The sequence below is a fragment of the Vulpes vulpes genome, chromosome 1, assembly GCF_048418805.1.
Source record: "Vulpes vulpes isolate BD-2025 chromosome 1, VulVul3, whole genome shotgun sequence".
Taxonomy (NCBI): domain Eukaryota; kingdom Metazoa; phylum Chordata; class Mammalia; order Carnivora; family Canidae; genus Vulpes; species Vulpes vulpes.
In genome coordinates, this window is record NC_132780.1 from 114,197,064 (window position 1) to 114,215,294 (window position 18,231).

At 45.1% G+C, this 18,231-nt stretch overlaps 1 protein-coding gene across 1 annotated transcript; it reads right to left on the bottom strand.

Annotated features, from left to right (window-relative positions):
* Positions 1–540: 540 nt before the first annotated feature.
* On the bottom strand, positions 541–11,162 carry GCSAM (germinal center associated signaling and motility). Its single transcript, XM_025990571.2, has 6 exons — positions 11,022–11,162; positions 8,629–8,697; positions 6,061–6,105; positions 4,991–5,037; positions 3,084–3,112; positions 541–2,209 (listed from the first exon to the last, which is right to left on the bottom strand). Exons 1-6 carry the CDS (start codon positions 11,048–11,050, stop codon positions 1,898–1,900), a joined length of 531 nt encoding a protein of 176 aa, XP_025846356.1. The 5' UTR covers positions 11,051–11,162; the 3' UTR covers positions 541–1,897.
* Between the last annotated feature and the right edge of the window lie 7,069 nt (positions 11,163–18,231).

An 18,231-nucleotide genomic window follows, 5' to 3' on the forward strand; every position in this document is an offset into this window, starting at 1 on the left:
TCCCACCTGATGTCACTGGGTTTCTCCTTATTGGGTAAATGCATAAATCACAGATGGCATAAAATGTACTAAAATACATTTTAAATAATAGTTTTTTTGTTACCTTGGGGGACAAAACAGTAATTAAACACATAATGTATCTACTACTTTGTCAACAAACCTCTACTATTTTAACATCCTTAAAATTAGGACAATGGCCACGGGTTAAATAAAACAGGAAGTTGAGAATGCAGGTGTGACTATAGAAATAGACTAATTTGCTAATTATTCTTGGTCCCATTTCATTTGTGGTTTAATATTTTCATGCCAGTTTACTGGTACCAGTTCTTATGAGTTACAAGACCCAAACACACTTCTGTTAAGTTTATCTCCAAGTATCATCCTTTAAGCCTGAGGTCTACAAACTTTTTTTTTTTTTCTGAAAAGGGAAAAAAAGTGTTCTTGGGTTTGTGGGACCTCCAGTGTGTCACAACTACTCAACTCTTCTGTGGCTGAGCAGTATGAACATGTATACAGTATACATGAATAAGCATGGATGTGTTCCAATATCATTTTATTTATTTTTTTTTTATTTTTATTTTTTAATTTTTATTTATTTATGATAGGAACACAGTGAGAGAGAGAGGCAGAGACACAGGCAGAGGGAGAAGCAGGCTCCATGCACCGGGAGCCCGACATGGGATTCGATCCCGGATCTCCAGGATCGCACCCTGGGCCAAAGGCAGGCGCCAAACCGCTGCGCCACCCAGGGATCCCTCATTTTATTTATATTAAAAAAAAAAAAGACAGTAGGTCAGATTTGGCCTCTGGGTCACAGTTTGCTGACCCCTGTTTTAGGCAATAGATGGAATTCCAGGAGCAATGAGGAAAAAATTAGGAAAAATAATCAGAACATACAGAAAGTCTCATTAGAGAAGGAATGTGTATGTGTGTGTGTATGTGTGTGTGTTATTTTTCCCATGTGGACACATTTTTTTCATATGTTATACATAGCATATTAGTTCATCCACGCATACACCACCCAGTTGAGTACAGCCTCTTCTACGTAGTTTGTTGGAGGAGTGTTGACTTGGAAACCAGGAAATCAGGCTCTGGATAAAGTTCTGACAGTAACTTGCAAGGTACATTGGGCTACTTATCCTTTCTAAGCAAAAAGGGTAATGGAGTTAGAGTGTCTCCATAGGTCTTTCTACTCTACCATTCTCTAATGCTATGATTTTCTTGATAAGATTTCTAGGGAGAAATACAGGTTAAAAAATGTGGGTTAAAATTATATTAAAAATTATATAAAAACTTGGTCCAGAACATACTGATTCAGACCACATAACCAATAAACCCATAAGGGTCAATGAGTCAAGGGACATACCTAAGTGGCATGGGGTGCGAAGCACACACAGGTTCTCACCTGGAAGGCTCTGGGTGAGGGGTTGGGCCTTCAAACATGTGTCGAACGAGTGGACACCCCTGGGGACACTTACTACAATGGGTAAAAACTTCCTTGTGACTTTAGAGGACAATCATTGTGGACGTTTTATAAGAAGAACTTTCCCATCACCCTTTGTGATGCTCATAGCTGTAGGGGACCAAGAAACCTTTCCTGCCACTGAGCAAAGTGGCCCATTTCCAAAGCCATTTGGAATCACAGATGGCCACTCCCTTCTCAAAGAGCAGTGTTCAGGATGGGTGGTTGGTCTTTGGATGACTATGGAACAGGATCTATGGGGCCCTGTGGTTTGCAAACCAGATTCTGCAGAGACCCCTTAAGAAAGGGCTGTTGTGTGTGGAGGTGGGGTAAGCCTGAAGGGCCCTATACCCCATGCCTGCTTCAACCAAAGCCCCACAACCCCTATCTAATAGTTACTGCTATTAGACGAGCACTGGTCCAACTGTTTCATTATCAGTAGGAAACCCGGTTCTCCAAATGTGGTGTTGGTGGATGTGGCTGTTGCAGGGAGTAGGAGAAGACTCTCCTAGGTATGATGAGTTCATATTCATCTTCTGGGGAAGACGAATGCCTTGGAGAGGAAGGCACACGGAGAAGTGCATATGAAACCTCGGTTTTTCCTAAGGACTCCCTGGGTGTCTCGGTTTTAAGGGAAATGTTCTCATAGCACCTCTCAGCAGAGATCCCTGATGACTTTCCCCCAAGGACGCTGTGATTAATGAGGGTGTAGCAGAGATCTTCCGAGGAGCTCTGGTCAGCACTGTCCTGTTGGGCAAAGAAGAATCTTATCAAGAGTGGGCTCTTGCCTTTCCCTTTACATACTCCAGGCTCAACACAGACCCAACCCCGAGCAAGGTCTGTCTTCTATGACCATCTCCCCTCCATCTCTTGGCTCTTTTTCCTAAATGGCTGCCTCCACCTAACCCCTAGGCCCAGGCATCCAGAGAGCTCACGCTGTCTAGAATATTTATTCCACCTCCCCAGGCAGGTCTTCTCTGCCTCTTGTTCCAGAGTGACCCCTGCCAATGGGTATAATTCCCAAGTCTCAGGCCTTGAGGGCAGCCTGCTCATAAGAACAACCCGAGGCCACCCTAACACGATTGGCTTATGATATTTAACTACTCATTCTAGGGATTTTTGCATTATTCAAAAGGGAAACCACTCAAGAGAAGCTCGCAGTCAGTGGAATCTCAGGAGATAAAGAGCAAAGCACAAAGTACAAGAGGGAGAGCCTGGATCTGGGACTGAGGCTTGGTTTTGGATCATGCCCCTGACTTCCTGCCAGTTATCTGGCTTGGGGACAGTATCACTTAACTCTCAGTTTTCTCATTTGTGAAGGAGGGAAAATAATAGTGCCGGTCTTCTGGGGTCGCTGTACCAGGTGCATGAGCCACTACAGGCAAAGCTCTCAGCTCACTGCCTGGCGTCAGCACGGGGCTCCGTGTGCATCAGTCCCTTCGCAGTGAGATGGGCAACAGAGGTGGCTGCTGCTGGGGCCACCAGGCCCCGCACAGGGCCCTGGGCTGACAAGCACTGGCATCTAAAGTCTTTCTTTCATATCAAGGATTGAAGGGGTCCTGGAGGCCAACTCCTGCCATCTGGGGCACCTCAGCAAAAGGCTCAGAGATGTTTGCGTTACCTGCGTGGGAGCAGATGACATTTCTTTACCTGGAGAAAGGAAATACAATCAGCGTCAGGCCGTGGGGAGACCCGAGGAGAGAGGGTGGGGAAGAGGGGGGAGGCCGGGTGGGGCGGGGAGTGTGGAGACTGGAACAGAAGCAGTCAGAGAGCCAACCAGTAGCCCATCAGGCCACCCCAACCTGCAGCGCACCCCAGGGGAACCCCAGGACCAGCTGAACAAGAAACAGCCGAGGGGGGCAGGTGAGCTCAGGCTGAGAGGCTGAGTGGAGGGAGACACACTGGGTGGGGCTTTGAGAGGGAAACCACGCTTCCCTCCAGCCCCCCACCCCTGCCTGCCTCACACAAAATTCCCAGCATGCCCAACCTGTACCACTGTGGAGACCAAGACAGATCAGAAACAGGTCCTGTCCCCCAGGGGCTCACAGGCCAGCACGGGAGGCGGCGGAGGGCCTCAGAGGAGCCACAGTGTCCAGAGGCACCTGTGTCCACCGCAGGCCACAGGGGTGGGGTGGGGAGGGGTGGGGGTGGGGTTGGGGGTGGTGACCGTGTGGGCCTGGTGCTCCAGAAAAGCTTGCTGGAAGGAAATTCTTAAATTGAGCATTCCCGTTCCTGCATTTGCCAGCAGATGGGAACAGCAGCAGGCCAGTTTCCCAATGCCATGGGGCTCAGGGCCACCCCAACCCCTTGCCGCCCCCTCGCAGACCCAGCAGCTAGGTAGGGAGCTCTCAGGTGGGAGCCGCCCCGGATTACAGGAATTGGCCTGCCCCGGGCCTGGCATTCACCCTGCTTGCAGCACCGGAAACAACCACGGCCCTCAGGACGTCCCTGGTCATCACCACGGGGACCGTCTGTGAGTCGAGGTCTTACTGCTCCCACGGTTTGCTCTGACGGAGATTGGGGCTCCCCGGGACCCAAGAGCCCCCCCCCCCCGGGGTGACACTGGGCTGGCAGGGCCGCTGATTCGCTTGCACACTGCACCGGGCTAGTTTGCAAGACTCGGAGTGAATGGATTGGGCTCTGCTCTTTGCACCTAGGAAGGCAAGGCCCAAACCCCCTCACTTTTCTTCTTTAGAAAAGCGAAATGTTGTGGCCCCTCCTCAGGCCTATACTTCCTCTCTCTCTCTCTCTGCGTCCTTCTCCAATTCCTCCTCCTCAGCTGCAGGGCTTCCTGTCTCCAGGACCCGGGCCTCAACCCCCAGGCGATCTTCCAGCATCTGCTCCTGCCACCGGCCAGCATAGCGGGGTCTCTGCACTGCAACCCAGGTGAGGTCTTTTCATGCAGGGGCCTCAGACCGGGCCTGGGTTTAAAGCCCCCCATATGGGCGTCTGGCTGGCCCTCCGCCGGGCACCTGCCTTTGGCTCAGGTTGTGACCCTAGGGTCCTGGGGTTGGGCCCCACGTTGGGCTCTGTGCTCAGCAGGGAGCCTGCTTCTCCCTCTCCCTCTGCCCTTCCCCCCTGCTTGTGCTCTCCCTCTCAAATAAAATAAAATAAAATAAAATAAAATAAAATAAAATAAAGCCCCTCAATAGTTGTGTAGTTCTCAGGACAAAACCCTGCAATCCTAAACTTCCCCATGAGGCCTTGCCCCTCCGGGCCCTCTGGGTCGCAAGGGTGCCCTAGTTTCTCGGAAGCACTTCAGGCACCTCTCTCCTTCCGGTCATTGTTCCCCGTTCACCCCTCCAGCCTCCTGACCTCAGGGAGGGATCGGAGATCAGTGGTCGGTTCCTGCTTCCAAAGGCCTCACAGTCTAGCAGAGAAAGACCCAAGCAGCTGGACGAATGACACAGATGGATGTGCAAGTATGACACTGGCAGGATGCCCAAAGAGCTTGGGAAGCACAGAGGAGGGGCAGTTGGGAAATGCAAGTCTTTCAAGTGCAGAAAAGATAAGAAAGCAATGACTTACTCTCCTTTGGGGAATCTGGTTTTGCTTTAAAGATGCATATTTTTCTCCTGAAAAAAGAAAGAGAAGGGAAATTGGTGATCTTCGCCCTTCAGACGCTCTCAAAGGAAATGCCACTCAACTCCAAAACCTTATCTTTAAACTCTTTCATTTGTTAAAGTCATACCTCCTCCAGCATAGAGGAAAACGAAGGTAGATAAAAGGAAAAATGAAAGTAAGACCAAGTAGAAATCTCCACCTCGGCCCGTGTGTCTCTCTCTCCTCACTTCTCCCTTTTCTATGGCTGAAGTGGGATTGATTTATAAATAGAGAACTATGGTGATGTCCTAGGTAACTATCTGGGGGATATTTTTCCCTAACAGAGTATCAAATTCTTTTATGTCATGTGAGATAAGGAGCCAGGATTATTTCCGATTCCAACCCCAAACCCCATCTCTGATCTCCTAGGAGGCAAGCAAACAAGCAATCAAACATGTCCCATGTGAGCACGGAGGTAACTACTCTGTAGAGACCAGTCCCCGCAGAAACACAGTATAAACAGGAAACTCATTATCATCTCAGGAGACAAGGACATGTGCTCCAAGCAGCAAGACCATATGTCCTACTTTGCTTAGAGAGTCTAGTTGATGTCCTTATGAGTCAGTTAAGGACCTTGAGCTATTTTTAGTGGGTCTTTTACTCCAGCGTGGAGGATGACTTCTATGAGGACCCCAGCTGTCTGTGCTCTGTGCGAGGGACAGAAATGTGTGCTTCTGTACATGGAGCCTGGCCCTTCGCAGTGGGACTCAGGGGTCCTTCTTCTACCTTGGGAGCCAGTTTCGTCCTTGCTTCTGAGGCTTTCCCATTTGTGGAGGGCCATCGAGGCTCTTGTTCCTGTTTCTTGCCAGGCTCGAATTGTCACTTGCCTGACTGACTCAATTCACTTCCCTGCCTGCCTCTCGGATGATTGTGTCTGGGTAGTGACAGGCTTCGCCTGTGGTGACAGAAAGTGGGCAGTTACAGGTGATTTACAGCAAATATCACATTGAAACCACACTTAGGCAAATAACTCTTGAAAATAATTCTCCACTCACCACGGAAGGCAGAAACACCCTTCAGCAAAGTAGCAGTAACAGCATCTAAAATGACCCAGAGATGACACTAAATCACAATGTTGGTCTCTACAGCATTATTAGGATAACTCCCTTCCCTTGACCATTTCTGTGAAAAATCTTTTTAAAAAAGATTTTACTTATTTACCTTAGAGAGAGTGAGAGAGCACGCATGAGCGGGGTGGGGGTGATGGGCAGAGGGAGACACAGACTCCCTCCTGAGCAAGGAGCCTGGTCCTGGTCCAGGATCAAGACCTGAGCCAAAACCATCCAGGTTCCCCTGCCAAAAACCTTTTTTCTCTGCCCTTGTCCAAGATAGTATTTATTCTAAATGACTTGGACACATCTATCATGCTGGAATGACTCCTTCCTCTCGAGACGTTAACTCACCCTTTGGAAATATGAAGATGATGCTTATCAACTCCTAATTGAGGAAGGAACTTTCTGGTGTTGATAAGCATCATTTTCATATTTCCAAAGGGGAGTTAATGTCTCGAGAGGAAGGAGTCACTCCAGCATGATAGATGTGTACAAGTTACCTAGAATTGCTTGCTTATCTCCGATTTCAATGATTTACTTGGCCTCTTATGAGAAAGGACACACAATAGTCATCTCCAGGAAATCCAAGCATCAGTATGTGGACATTTTAGAAATTTCTTTCTGGTACAGGTTAGGCAATATTTATGGAGAATTCTGCTGCACTCTGAAGTTCTCCTATTTATACCATATTACAGTTAGACACCATAGTATGGTTGTTGGGTGGAAAAAAACTGAAAACAACACCAGCTCAAAAATGGTATCACTTGGACTGAGTTCCCAAACTGGTGCTTAGTACATAATTTAATTGCAGGTTCCTCCAGAAAGGTAGTCTTAACCTGTGAGCCAGCAATTCTTCAATCTGTGCCACCAAGTCTGTCACTTGGGCTCTCTCCATCCCCACAGAAAGGTGAGATAATGTGCATGATAAGACTTTGCTTTTCCCTCTAGAAAGTGACCTTGCCTGAAATAATCCTTTTCTTTTGCTGATAACTTTCTCTTCCCCACCTTCCTTCTATAGAAACATTTTGTAGAACTCCTTAAGAGCCTCTCTACTTGCTAGCTGGGGTGCTGCTATTTCATGAACCTTTTAATAAAGACAGGTAGATCTTCAATTTTGTTATGTAACAGTTCATTTATTTACATCCTACACTAGAGCTTCATAAAGTCAAGGACCACTTATTTTGTTCATCATGGTATATATCACTGGCATGTGCCAGAGTGTCTGGTAAATATGTTTTCAATAAATAATTTGATAAATGAATGAGTAGCCAAGGACAGAGCAACTCTCACTGGCTCAGTTCATCAAATCTGCCTCCTTTACCCAAAGTACAGGAAAATAAACAGGACTTGTGATCTCTTTTGGGGCAGGCAGAAAGAAAGGCTCAGGATCTTTCTGCAGTCAGACATCCAGGCTGAAGTCGAAGTATCATGCTGGGCGTCTTTCTGAACTTGAGTCATAGTCAACTACCTGCAAAATTGAATGTGAAAGCCCTGCCTTTACCCGTAACACTACCCACAAGCATTTGTAAAATACCATCCAGAAAGATCAACCCCAGCGAGCTTCCCAGGGAGTTCCCTTGCCAAGGGTGATAGAGGAGGAGAGGCTGTAGATTTTTCTTGCATTTCAACTGGGACGTTTTGGTTTGGGGTGGGTTCTGCAGGAGTCCAGATGCATCTCTGTGACACCCGGCTATGTGCCAGCAATTCCAGGTTCCTGTCTCTTACACAAAGCTTCCCTGGCCTTCTAGACCGCCCAGTGTCTCCCTTGTTATGATGCCCATGGCCTTTCTGGTCTGTTTCATTATTTGGACTGTATGCTTTAACATATGTCCAGTGATATCACCCCAACATATGATCCTTAGCTTGCACTGAAGAGATGTACCCTGTTGAGGGAAACTTTGGGGTCCCCAGCTCCTAACATAAGCTTTGGCTCAGTGGTTGCTTTTTAATTTAATTGACATTCTTTCAAAACCTTCTCCTGAAACCATGGGAGAAGTACAGATAATTCTACAGGCCACGGAACAACTGGCTTTGACACTCTTTGGAATTCTTGGATCCTGACACCCTGGTTCCTTATTTTAGTGATTCCCGGGCACTCAAAGGGACTAGTCAGAAAGGGTTAATGAGGAAGTCCTGGTCCAACAGCATCAGGGTAATTGCAAGTGTCTCTCTCCACAAACCTTTCAACAATCATGATGATGTGGGAGATGTGGTCACCTCAGAAATAGAAACTCAGAGCTTAAAATGGAATGGTCAGGATGGAGCTTGAGGACAAAGGTATTCGGGCTAAATAAACAGAGACAGCAGGAAATAGGTCTTATTTCTAGTTGCACTTCTCCTGCCCAAAGGTTCAAAGTGTTTTTGCCTTTTGTCTTGTCTTCACCTTTACGATGACAATAACTGCTGCTGGGCCAAGCAGGGTGCTCCACGGTGGACATCAAGTCCAGGACCTGACAGACTTTACTCTTCCTGGGCAAAGGCTGGGAGGAGGTTTGTTGGATTTGTTCTCACCTGGATGTTCTCTGTTTGGGGCTCTGATTTTTCGGAGTCCAGGGTATTTCTTGAGTGTCCTGCTGCCACCTAAAACCCAACGTATCAGGGATGAGTTCTTTCCTTTTCAGGCTTCCCACCTCCATTCCTAATTTTTCCACTTTTGTCATTTCTGCCATTTGTGTGGAACCCCAGAATCACCCCAGCTTCTGCCTGTCGCCTCAGATCTGTTCACAGCTCCTCCTTAACAAACATGGCAACATTTTATCTGATGGTTGACATTCTCCAATGACTTCCACGCATAACCCATCCTAAATCCTTTGTTCCCACATGGCCAGGGATGTGGGATTCCTCATGATGACCATGAGACTATCAGTGTTCGGAGAGGCCTAACCACTTGGCGTAGTCTTCATGATTGCGCATAGGGATGTGGAAGGGTACTGGCCCTGTCTCACGGAAATCACCATCTCTCATAGCACCAAGGCAGACAACGTGGGATAAGAGGAGAAGAAGGATTAAATAAAGAAAATAAATCTGTTCATTGTGCAGGTTGGGTTTCTGTATGACCATTTTTTTTTTCATTCATGGGGATTTGAGAATATGGTGAAAAAGGAACTAAAAATTAAGTACTACTTACTATATGTTTATTACTTTCTCTCAAACTCTCTCTCTCTCTCTCCACACACACACACACACGTACAATCCACTTACTAAATGTATATAACACATACATTTTATATATTTCATTTAATCTCAGAATAAATCCATGAGGTATATATGATTCTATTTTTTACCAATGAGAAAACTGAGACCGAAAATGTTAGGTAACTTGTCTGAGGACCACCAGTCAGTAAGGAAGACTCTGAACTCCTCTCATAGAGGACTAGGTGCCACTCTGCTTAGTGAGGGGGGCAGATTTCCATGGCTTTTGTAACAAATCTGATCTGGACAGCCACGGTGGGGATCTGCTGATTGGATGATAAATGGGAACTAAAAGTGAAGGTGAAAATCAGATCCCAGGAAATATAAGCCTTTAAAAGTTATATTAAAATCCTAAAAAAAAATTTCAAATGTCACATTAATCATGACTTTCTCAATCACATTATATCTGTATTTTATTTTTCTTCTCAGGACAGTGATTTCTTCATGTTTCCAGCCATTCATCAGACTCTTTTTGAGGGCCTACTATTTGTCAGAAATAATGCCAGGAAACAGGAATTCAAAAATGACTTAAGAAATAGGGCAGCCCAGATGGCTCAGCGGTTTAGCGCCACCTTCAGCCCAGGGTGTCGAGTCCCACGTCAGGCTCCCTGCATGGAGCCTGCTTCTCCCTCTGCCTGTGTCTCTGCCTCTCTCTCTCTCTCTGTCTTGCATGAATAAATAAAGTCTTTAAAAAAATAAAAAATGACTTAAATAGTCTCTACATTTGAGGAACTCATACATGGATATGAAAATGGGGATTTATAAGCTGATAACACGCAGGAGCTGCAGATGGCTCGGCCTGTGAGGAACTAGGGAAGAGTTTCAGAAAACCCTGGGTCTCAGGGAGGGGCAGGCCACATCCCATGGGCTTGCCAAGCCTTCTTCTGTCAGGTGGTATTTTGAGTCCTGTGTCCTAGTTCCCAGTGGCAGGAGCCAACACTTGGGATAACAAACATAACCCTTAAAAATACTCCTCGCCCCCTGTCCCAGCAAGCTCATGCTCCCTAGACCATCTCACTAGGGATTCTCTTATTTTGGGCGGTACAAATTTTTACAACGACTGCTTTGAGGTTAATGAAGCTGATGGTCCAAAAAAATAATATTTTCTTACTGAACCTTACAGTGTGTAAGGCACTGTGCTAGCATCACATGCACTGGAAACTTCCAAGGTAGGTATTGTATTATTATTTCCTCTTAAAATCAGGAAACTGTAGTCTAGAAAAAGTAAGCCAGATTCTTGACCAATTTTAATGACCTCTACTTACCCCTTGCAGAGAACGTGCACTGGATGAGGCCTCTAGTGTGGGCAGAAACTTGCTATTTATTTGGAACTAAAATAGCGATTTAAAAAGTGGTGATGTCTTTGAGCTCCTTGCAGGCATTCAGAGTTTAGGAGAGCATCCACCCACCCTGCCCAAACCCAGCCCTCAGAAAGTTGTTCCATTTCTTAAGTCATGGTTCACTACATTGGCCTCCTTTGATGAAGTCCTTCTGCCTTTCAGAGGTTTTCCCCCAGCTGCTCACTCTGATTCTGGGGAGAAGGTCAACCCTATGAGGAATTGAATGTAGGGTCTGAAGATCAGTAGGCACTTATTTTTTTTTTCCAGTTCTTTACTGGGCTCCCCCAACCCTGCCCAAAGACCTTTTACTCTTTCTGGCTGCAAGGCCCTGTCCTATCCCCCACTGCCTGCCCCTCAGAAATCTGGACTCACCTGTTTTCCCTTAGCAGAGAGTTCCCCATTCCGGTCAGTTCTCCTGGTGACTTCCCCTCAGCCAGCCTGCTGCTCTCGCAGGGGCAGCTCGGGGCTTACTGCCTCGGTGCTGCTCCAGCCGCACTCTCAGGGCAGAGAGCTGAAAGGAGAAGAGTACCTCCTGCAGCCTGGGAGGAGGATGTCAAGGGGGAGGAGAGTCTGAGGTGCACACATGCTCAACTTCCTAAAATGTCAGAACCCATAAAAAGGAGCAAATTTTGCCACTTCAAAATGTGCATCATTGGCATAGTGATTACTTTAAGCCAGTTACTTTAAAGAAACTTCAGACATGATAAAACAGGCTCTGAAAAATCAAGTAGAAATGATGGTACCGTGAGAGACCTTTCCACTGACAAGGGAAATCACCATGTGTGAGGGTATCAGGGAGAGAGCTCTAAACCTCTAGAAACTGTTCCTAATGCAGAAAGCCATTATATCTGCATCACAACATCACCCTTGCTCACTCTGCCTTTTCCTCCCACGATGAGGACTCTCCATCCTCAACATCATCTTCTTTTCTTTGTTTTTCGCTGAAAAAGGTATTTAAGGTGATGGTTTCAACCACTTGGGGTTATTGCCCAGTTTCCCTGGGTCTCTCCCTTGTATACAGGAGGTATACATGTGATTACACTTTTGTTTTTCTCCTGTTAATTTGTCTCACGTCAATTTAATTCTTAGGCCAGCCAGAATGGAGAAAAGTTTTTCCTTCCCAACCCCTGAAGGAACTGGGCTACTGGCCTTAACCAGAAGCCATTGGTCAATGAGAGCGTGGAGCTTTTGGGGAAGCCCTATTTGCAATTACAGACAGGCCATGTGGTTTCTCACTTCAAATTCCTAAATTTATTAAATCACTTTGTAGTCTTGGAAAAGTCAAAGGGGGAATTTTGTTGTAAAACAAGAAAAGGTTAAAACAAATTAAGTCAATCCATAGACCAATAGAAAATGTTAATAAAACATATATCTGATAAGAAGACTTTATCCAGAATATATAAAGAACTCTCAAAACTCACTAAGAAAACAAACACCCAATAACAAAATGGTCAAAACATTTGAACAGACATTTCACTGAATATACAGATGGCAAGTACATACTTGAGAAAATGCTTAATATTAAAGTCATTAGGGGAAATGTAAATCGAACCACAATGTAATACTTTTGTTAAAAAGGTATTTGTTAAAAAACAGCTCAATCAAGTAAATTTAAAGATTTAGTTGGCCTTATAAATAATTTGTGAATTGGGCAGCATCCCATCCAGCAAGTAGAGATGCTCTGAGGAGCTGTACAAAATGGAATGTTTTCATCAGAGTGGAACAGGAAAGTTATCAGCAAAGGAAAAGAGAGAATTATTCCAGGCATGGTCACTTTCCCTTAGAGGGACAGACAGGGGGTCTTATTAGTAGATTACCTCCTCTTCCTTTCAGGAATAGAGAGGACCCATATGACGGATCACTTCATTGATGGTGATCAGAAAATTTCTGACTTACCAGTTAAGACTTACATTTCTGGGGGAAATGCAGTTGGGTGTTAAGTCCTCATTTGGTGACTTTGCCTAAGTGGTGCCATTTGAGGTCTGTGGTTTTCTTGTTTACACCTATTTGAATGGCTAACACTGAAAACAACCGCAAAACTGATTATATCAAGGCCTGCAAGGGATGCAGGGCTTTAGGAGGTCTCATGCACTGCTGAGCACTGGCCCAGTGTGCTTTGAAAAACATCATGATAGTTTCTTATGAAGATAAGCATAGCCTCTTCATACAACCTCGCAGTCTCACCCCTAGGCATTAACCCAAGTGAAATAAAACATAAGATCTCAGGACACCTGGGTGGCTCAGCAGTTGAGCATCTGCCTTTGGCTCAGGGCATGATCCTGGAGTCCTGGGATTGAGTCCCACATCAGGCTGCCTGCATGGAGCCTGCTTCTCCCTCTGCCTATGTCTCTGCCTCTCTCTCTCTGTGTGTCTCTCATGAATAAATAAACTAAATATTTTTAAAAAATTAAACATAAGATCTCTAGGAACCTGCATGCAATAGCTGCTTTACTCAGAATTGCTCCTCCAACCCTGGAAATAATCCAAATGATTTTCAAGAGGTGAACAGCTAGACAAATTGTGCTGCATCTCTATGATACTGACTGGTAATGAAAAGGAATGGATTCCAAATCTCTGCAAAAGCAGAGGCAAATCTCAAATGCTTTACACTAAGGGAAAGAAGCCAGACTTCAAGTCTACCTCCTATGACAGTCAGCACAAGGCAAAACGTTAGGGACAAAATACATCAGTGACCAGAAGCAAGGGGTGAGGGAGGGACTGACCTTCAAGCAAGGACAGGAGGGAATTTTTTTGTTCATTTGTGTCTTGTGGTGGTGGCAACATGACTGTGGGCATTTCTCATAATCTAAAGAGCTATATACCAAAAATGGGTGCGTTTAACTGTATGTAAATTATGTCTCAGGGACAAGGGAGCAGAAGGCAAGCTGAGGACAAAGCACAAGCTGACATCCTGCAATCTCTACCCTCCCAGGTGGGACATGTGTGACATCCCCTGTCTTAAGGTTAATGCCTCGCTAGAGGGAAAAAACCAACCTGAACTTGACAATGGCAAGGCCTCCAGTATCCTGTGAGTCTTTAACAACTCAATATCCTTTGGATCCTCCTTTTTCCTTACTTCCCCCAACTCTCAAGTACGTAATCAGCCACCCTGCATGACCCCAGATGACCATGAGGCAGCAGCTCTTCCTGCCCACGGGTCCTGTCCCAGAGCTTTCATAAAACCACCATTTTGCATCAAAGACATTTCAAGAATTCTTTCTTGGTTGTTGGCTCTGGACATCATCCCACCAAACTTCGCCTACATTCCAAAACTACATCATCAATAGAAAAAAAAAAGAGATTAAAAAAAAAAAAAGAAATGAACTTGGGGACAAGAACCATGGATTTTGGGTGTTATCCTTCTATTTGATGGTTGGTTCCAGTTTGATCGCTCATTTGTTTTTCCATTTCTTTAACTGGCAGATTTCGAGTACCTGCCATATGCTAGACACTGCGGGTTCAATGTGGAGCAAAGCAGATACAGCCTTGCCCTCGTGGAGCTCCTTGAAATGAGATAAAACAAAATACGGGATGCTTTATTGCTTGTCCTTGAGCAATGCAGGGATCACAGTCGCAACAGTCAGGAGCAGCATGGGGAAGGCACTCGTTGTGCAACCCAAGAGCCACCACACATTACTGTGCCCTTGTAGCTGCTTCTCTAACTAAAGTCTGTCTCTGAGGAGGATTTCCAGGAGGGTTTTACTACCAGCAGGAAGAGAGCCAACAGTCTTTGTGGAGGAGGAGAAAATATCCTGCCCCCAGGAGGAACTGTAAGGGAAAGAGGGCGATGCCAGTCTAGGGCACTTGATGTTCAAAGCAAAATACATTATTATTTCTAACATTTTAGTATTCTAAGGGCAAATACAAATGAAAAGATAAGAAGTTTAATTCTCTCTTTTGAAAATGAGGGCGGAGACTTTCTCCCCTCTCTTTTCTTAGAGCTTTTACATAAGAAAACTTTTAAGTTCTTTTTGTCTTTGAAAGGCAAGCAAATCTTTGTAAAGGCTGAATAAGCAACCCAGGAATGTTTCCTCCAGGATCTGGGACCTGTCTCCTTGAAATGGAATCATCATCGAAGATGGTGCCCAATCTCCCAGTCTCCCACCTCGGGGGAATAGCTGGACAGCTACGATAGATTTTAGGGAATGTCTTCCAAATTATCTAAAGCCTTCTTTTCTGTGTGTAAGACTGCCATTCTGTTTATGAAGAAAGTGGAGTGTGTGTTTGTGTGTGTGTGTGTGTGTGAGAGAGAGAGAGAGAGAGAGAGAGAGAGGCAGAGAGAGAGAGAAGAAGTCTCAACACATTGCTGTATTTATAATTAACCTTTCTCTTCCCCATGACCTTCAGGAAAAAAAAAATTGAAAAAAAATTCAATTCAGTCTAAAAGTCCCTCTCCTCAATGGCTTCTGTACCTTTCACACTGCCTAGAGGTCAGCAGAAGGGAACCGCAATTTTTCAGCACCATGGAGGGAAAACAAAACAGCCAAGGACATTTAACCAACTAGTAGGGCTATTGCTGACTCCTCGTCAGTCTGAATGAAGATATCCCAGACTCTGGGTGGAGCAGTTTGAACATACAGCCTGGACAGTGCCCCATGGGTGGCTTAATTAGTTCCAACATTGAGCAAAGGCTTTCTGAGTCCAAAGAGTCAATGCCACAGGGATGAGGGTTGGAAATCGATTTGCCGTTGCTGGAGATCACCCCTAAACTTTTGAGCTTCACTTTCACTCAGGCCACTAGGTGGAGAAGCTGAGCTGAGTGGAAGTGTTAGGGACCCATCATGAAAATTTCCCATGGTTGTGTGAGGTAGCAGAGATGAGCAGGACATTGATACATAATACATATATTTATTGTTGTGAAAATGACTCTGGACTAAATAATTTATCTCCACTTCACAAATGGAAGCATAGCAGTGCACATCCCCACAAAAAGAAGCCACAATAACAAATCTTTGAATCAGACCATCCTTTTCATCCTCCTCCAATTCCTCAGAACTGACCTCAGAATACATGAGAAACTACAGGCATTGAAGTGGAAATAAAACCCTGATCTCTGTAAACAGATAATGGTGAAATCAGTGGAAGGCTGAGTTGAAATCTTCAAATTTACTTTCCTATCCTTTGGCATTCCTGCAGAGAATTGATGACCAATGCAAGGACTGTTTTGCTGTATCTCAAGATCATAGGCTAATATAATCAAAATAACTATTTTATTTGCAATGTGTTAGATGTTTTAGGTATAATTTCTCAATTGTTCATGCGAGAATTGTGTGGGATACATACTATTTCCTCTATTTGAGAGAGGAGGACACTCAGGCTCATACAAGCTAAGTGACTTGCTCAAGAAGACCCCATACTAAGCAAGAGAGCTAGAATCGGAGTTCAAAATGAGTGTGGACTTTTTCTGTCTATTCATTGCCCTATTCAATAGGTATTTATGGAAAGATGAACTTAGCTTTGAGCTCTGGTCTGTGTCACTCCAATGTGTCTAAGAAAGACTGAAACATGCATGTTTGGCATAAATGTTGTGCTTCCTAATTCTTGAGTGGCTTTCGAGCACCCGGCTGGCTTCCACTGCCAAGACAGGTTAGAGACCTTTCAGATAAGAGGGATACTTTGAGACTGAAGAGTCTCAAGAATGAAGGGATGGGATTGGGATGCCTGGGTGGCTCAGTGATTGAGCGTCTGCCTTCAGCTCAGGGCCTGATCCCAGAGTCCCGGGATCGAGTCCCACATGGGTCTCCTTGCCTGGAGCCTGCTTCTCCTCCCTCTGCCTGCATCTCTGCCTCTCTTTCTGTGTCTCTCATGAATAAATAAATAAAATACTTTTTAAAAAAGAACTGGATGGGATAAATCTGGCTCTAGTTTACTCCTTTGTAGACTGTGGCTAAGGAAGGGACCGGGGAGAGATATTTACGCAAAAGGAAAATCTTTATGGATCATCTTATGGTAGGAAAAGAACTGGTTTATTTAAGAGTTCCTGTAGAGTCAGGAATCCAATAGCTTAGCTAAGATTTCCCTATTCTGCTTCCTTTCCTAAGGTCCTGGGGGGGGGGGGTAGGCAGTGAAGACTTCATGGCGTGATAATACAGAGACATCTTCCTGAGGGTAATTTTCCAACTGCAGAGCATGAGCTGATTAGGAGTCCTGGCTAATATCAGGCAGTCAGTTATGTGTTTGAAACTATGGCTATTCATTGCTGATATTTCCCATTAATGTATATTTGGCTTGAAACAGGAGGTAGCTGCAGAGTTTCAGCACCTCCCTAAATGGAATTTGGGGCTGAGATTTTGCTTTCTGGTGGAGGGACATTCGCATTTGGTTCCACTGACTTGCCAGGAACCGTGATAACACAGAGGGTTATTTTTTAATGGTAAGAGGACTATTTGGCAACAAAACGGGGATCTGTTCAGCTCATTGAGAAGATTCTTATAAATAAAATGGCAGGCGGAGGGTATAGCACTTTCCTGTCACTCTTTGAGCCATGAATGGCCCTTGGGAAGAACATTCCTTCATTTGCAATGTTTCAGGTTTCTCATTGGTAAGACTAACATAGAACATAGATGATTAAGTTAATTATCTGGGGGAAAAATCACAGGCTGGGTTTAAGCTGTAAAAGGTAAACTATAAAAGTTAAAAGTTAAATTAAAAAGAAATCCGGGGTAGAGGGACACCTGGGTGGCTCAGTTGGTTAAGTGTCTGCCTTCAGCTTAGGTCATGGTCCCAAGGTCCTAGGATCCAGTCCCATATCGGGCTCCAGGCTCCCTGCTCAGCCTTTCCCTCTCCCTCTGCTCCTCCCTCCTGCTCTTGCACACATTTTCTCAAAATAAATAAAGTCTTTAAAAAAAATAAAAAGAAATCCAAGAATCAGAGGACCAAGGAAAGAAAGCCCTTTATCTAAAAATTTTAAAAGCAGACATTTCTGGGCTTTGTAAGCAAATAAGTGGGTTTCCTCTGAAGAGTCAAGTGGAAGTGAGCTCTAAGCATCCTCCTCAGGTCAAACTCTGTGAATTAGATTCTTTCAGATGAGGGAAGAGTTCTGGGCACACAATCACCCAGATCCTGCTGATGGGGGCAGGTGGGTATATACCATGCGTAGTGCTGGGACCACTTCATATCTCAATGTCTTGTTCAGGGTTCTCTCCCCATGTGAAAATGATTACACTCCAGAACACAAACTTGGCCAGACAGTGACCATGACTAATATTTGTGGAGTTCATCCTCTTCTCCAACGGTTTAGATTTCCAAAATAGAGTCTAGGGAATTTATTTCACAAAATATAACTGAATGTGCTTAAAGGATTTGAGTCCTGGTGTCATTATGTCTAGCTGTGACTTTGAGTAATTTATCTGAATTCCCTAAGTCCCACTATTTCCTCTGTAAAAATGAGGCAATGAGAGTACCCACTCCCTAAAGTTCCTGTGATGATGGCCTGAGCTAATGAGGGCAAAGCCCTCAGAAGAGAGTCCAGTGCATACTGAGCTCGCTGTGACAAGCTAGTGGTGGAGAGCTCTTTCCCCACCTCGCGTCTTGTCCTGGATTGAGAGTTCTACTCTCCATTGCTCCTATACTCATGGCTTGT

Excerpts from the sequence above, each read along its gene's own strand:
- GCSAM (XM_025990571.2), bottom strand. The coding sequence starts at position 11,050 with ATGGGGAACTCTCTGCTAAGGGAAAACAG. Across the intron at positions 8,698-11,021 it reads TCTCTGCTAAGGGAAAACAG|GTGGCAGCAGGACACTCAAG; the intron begins GTGAGTCCAGAT and ends GTTGGGTTTTAG. Across the intron at positions 2,210-3,083 it reads TGTCATCTGCTCCCACGCAG|GACAGTGCTGACCAGAGCTC; the intron begins GTAACGCAAACA and ends TTTGCCCAACAG.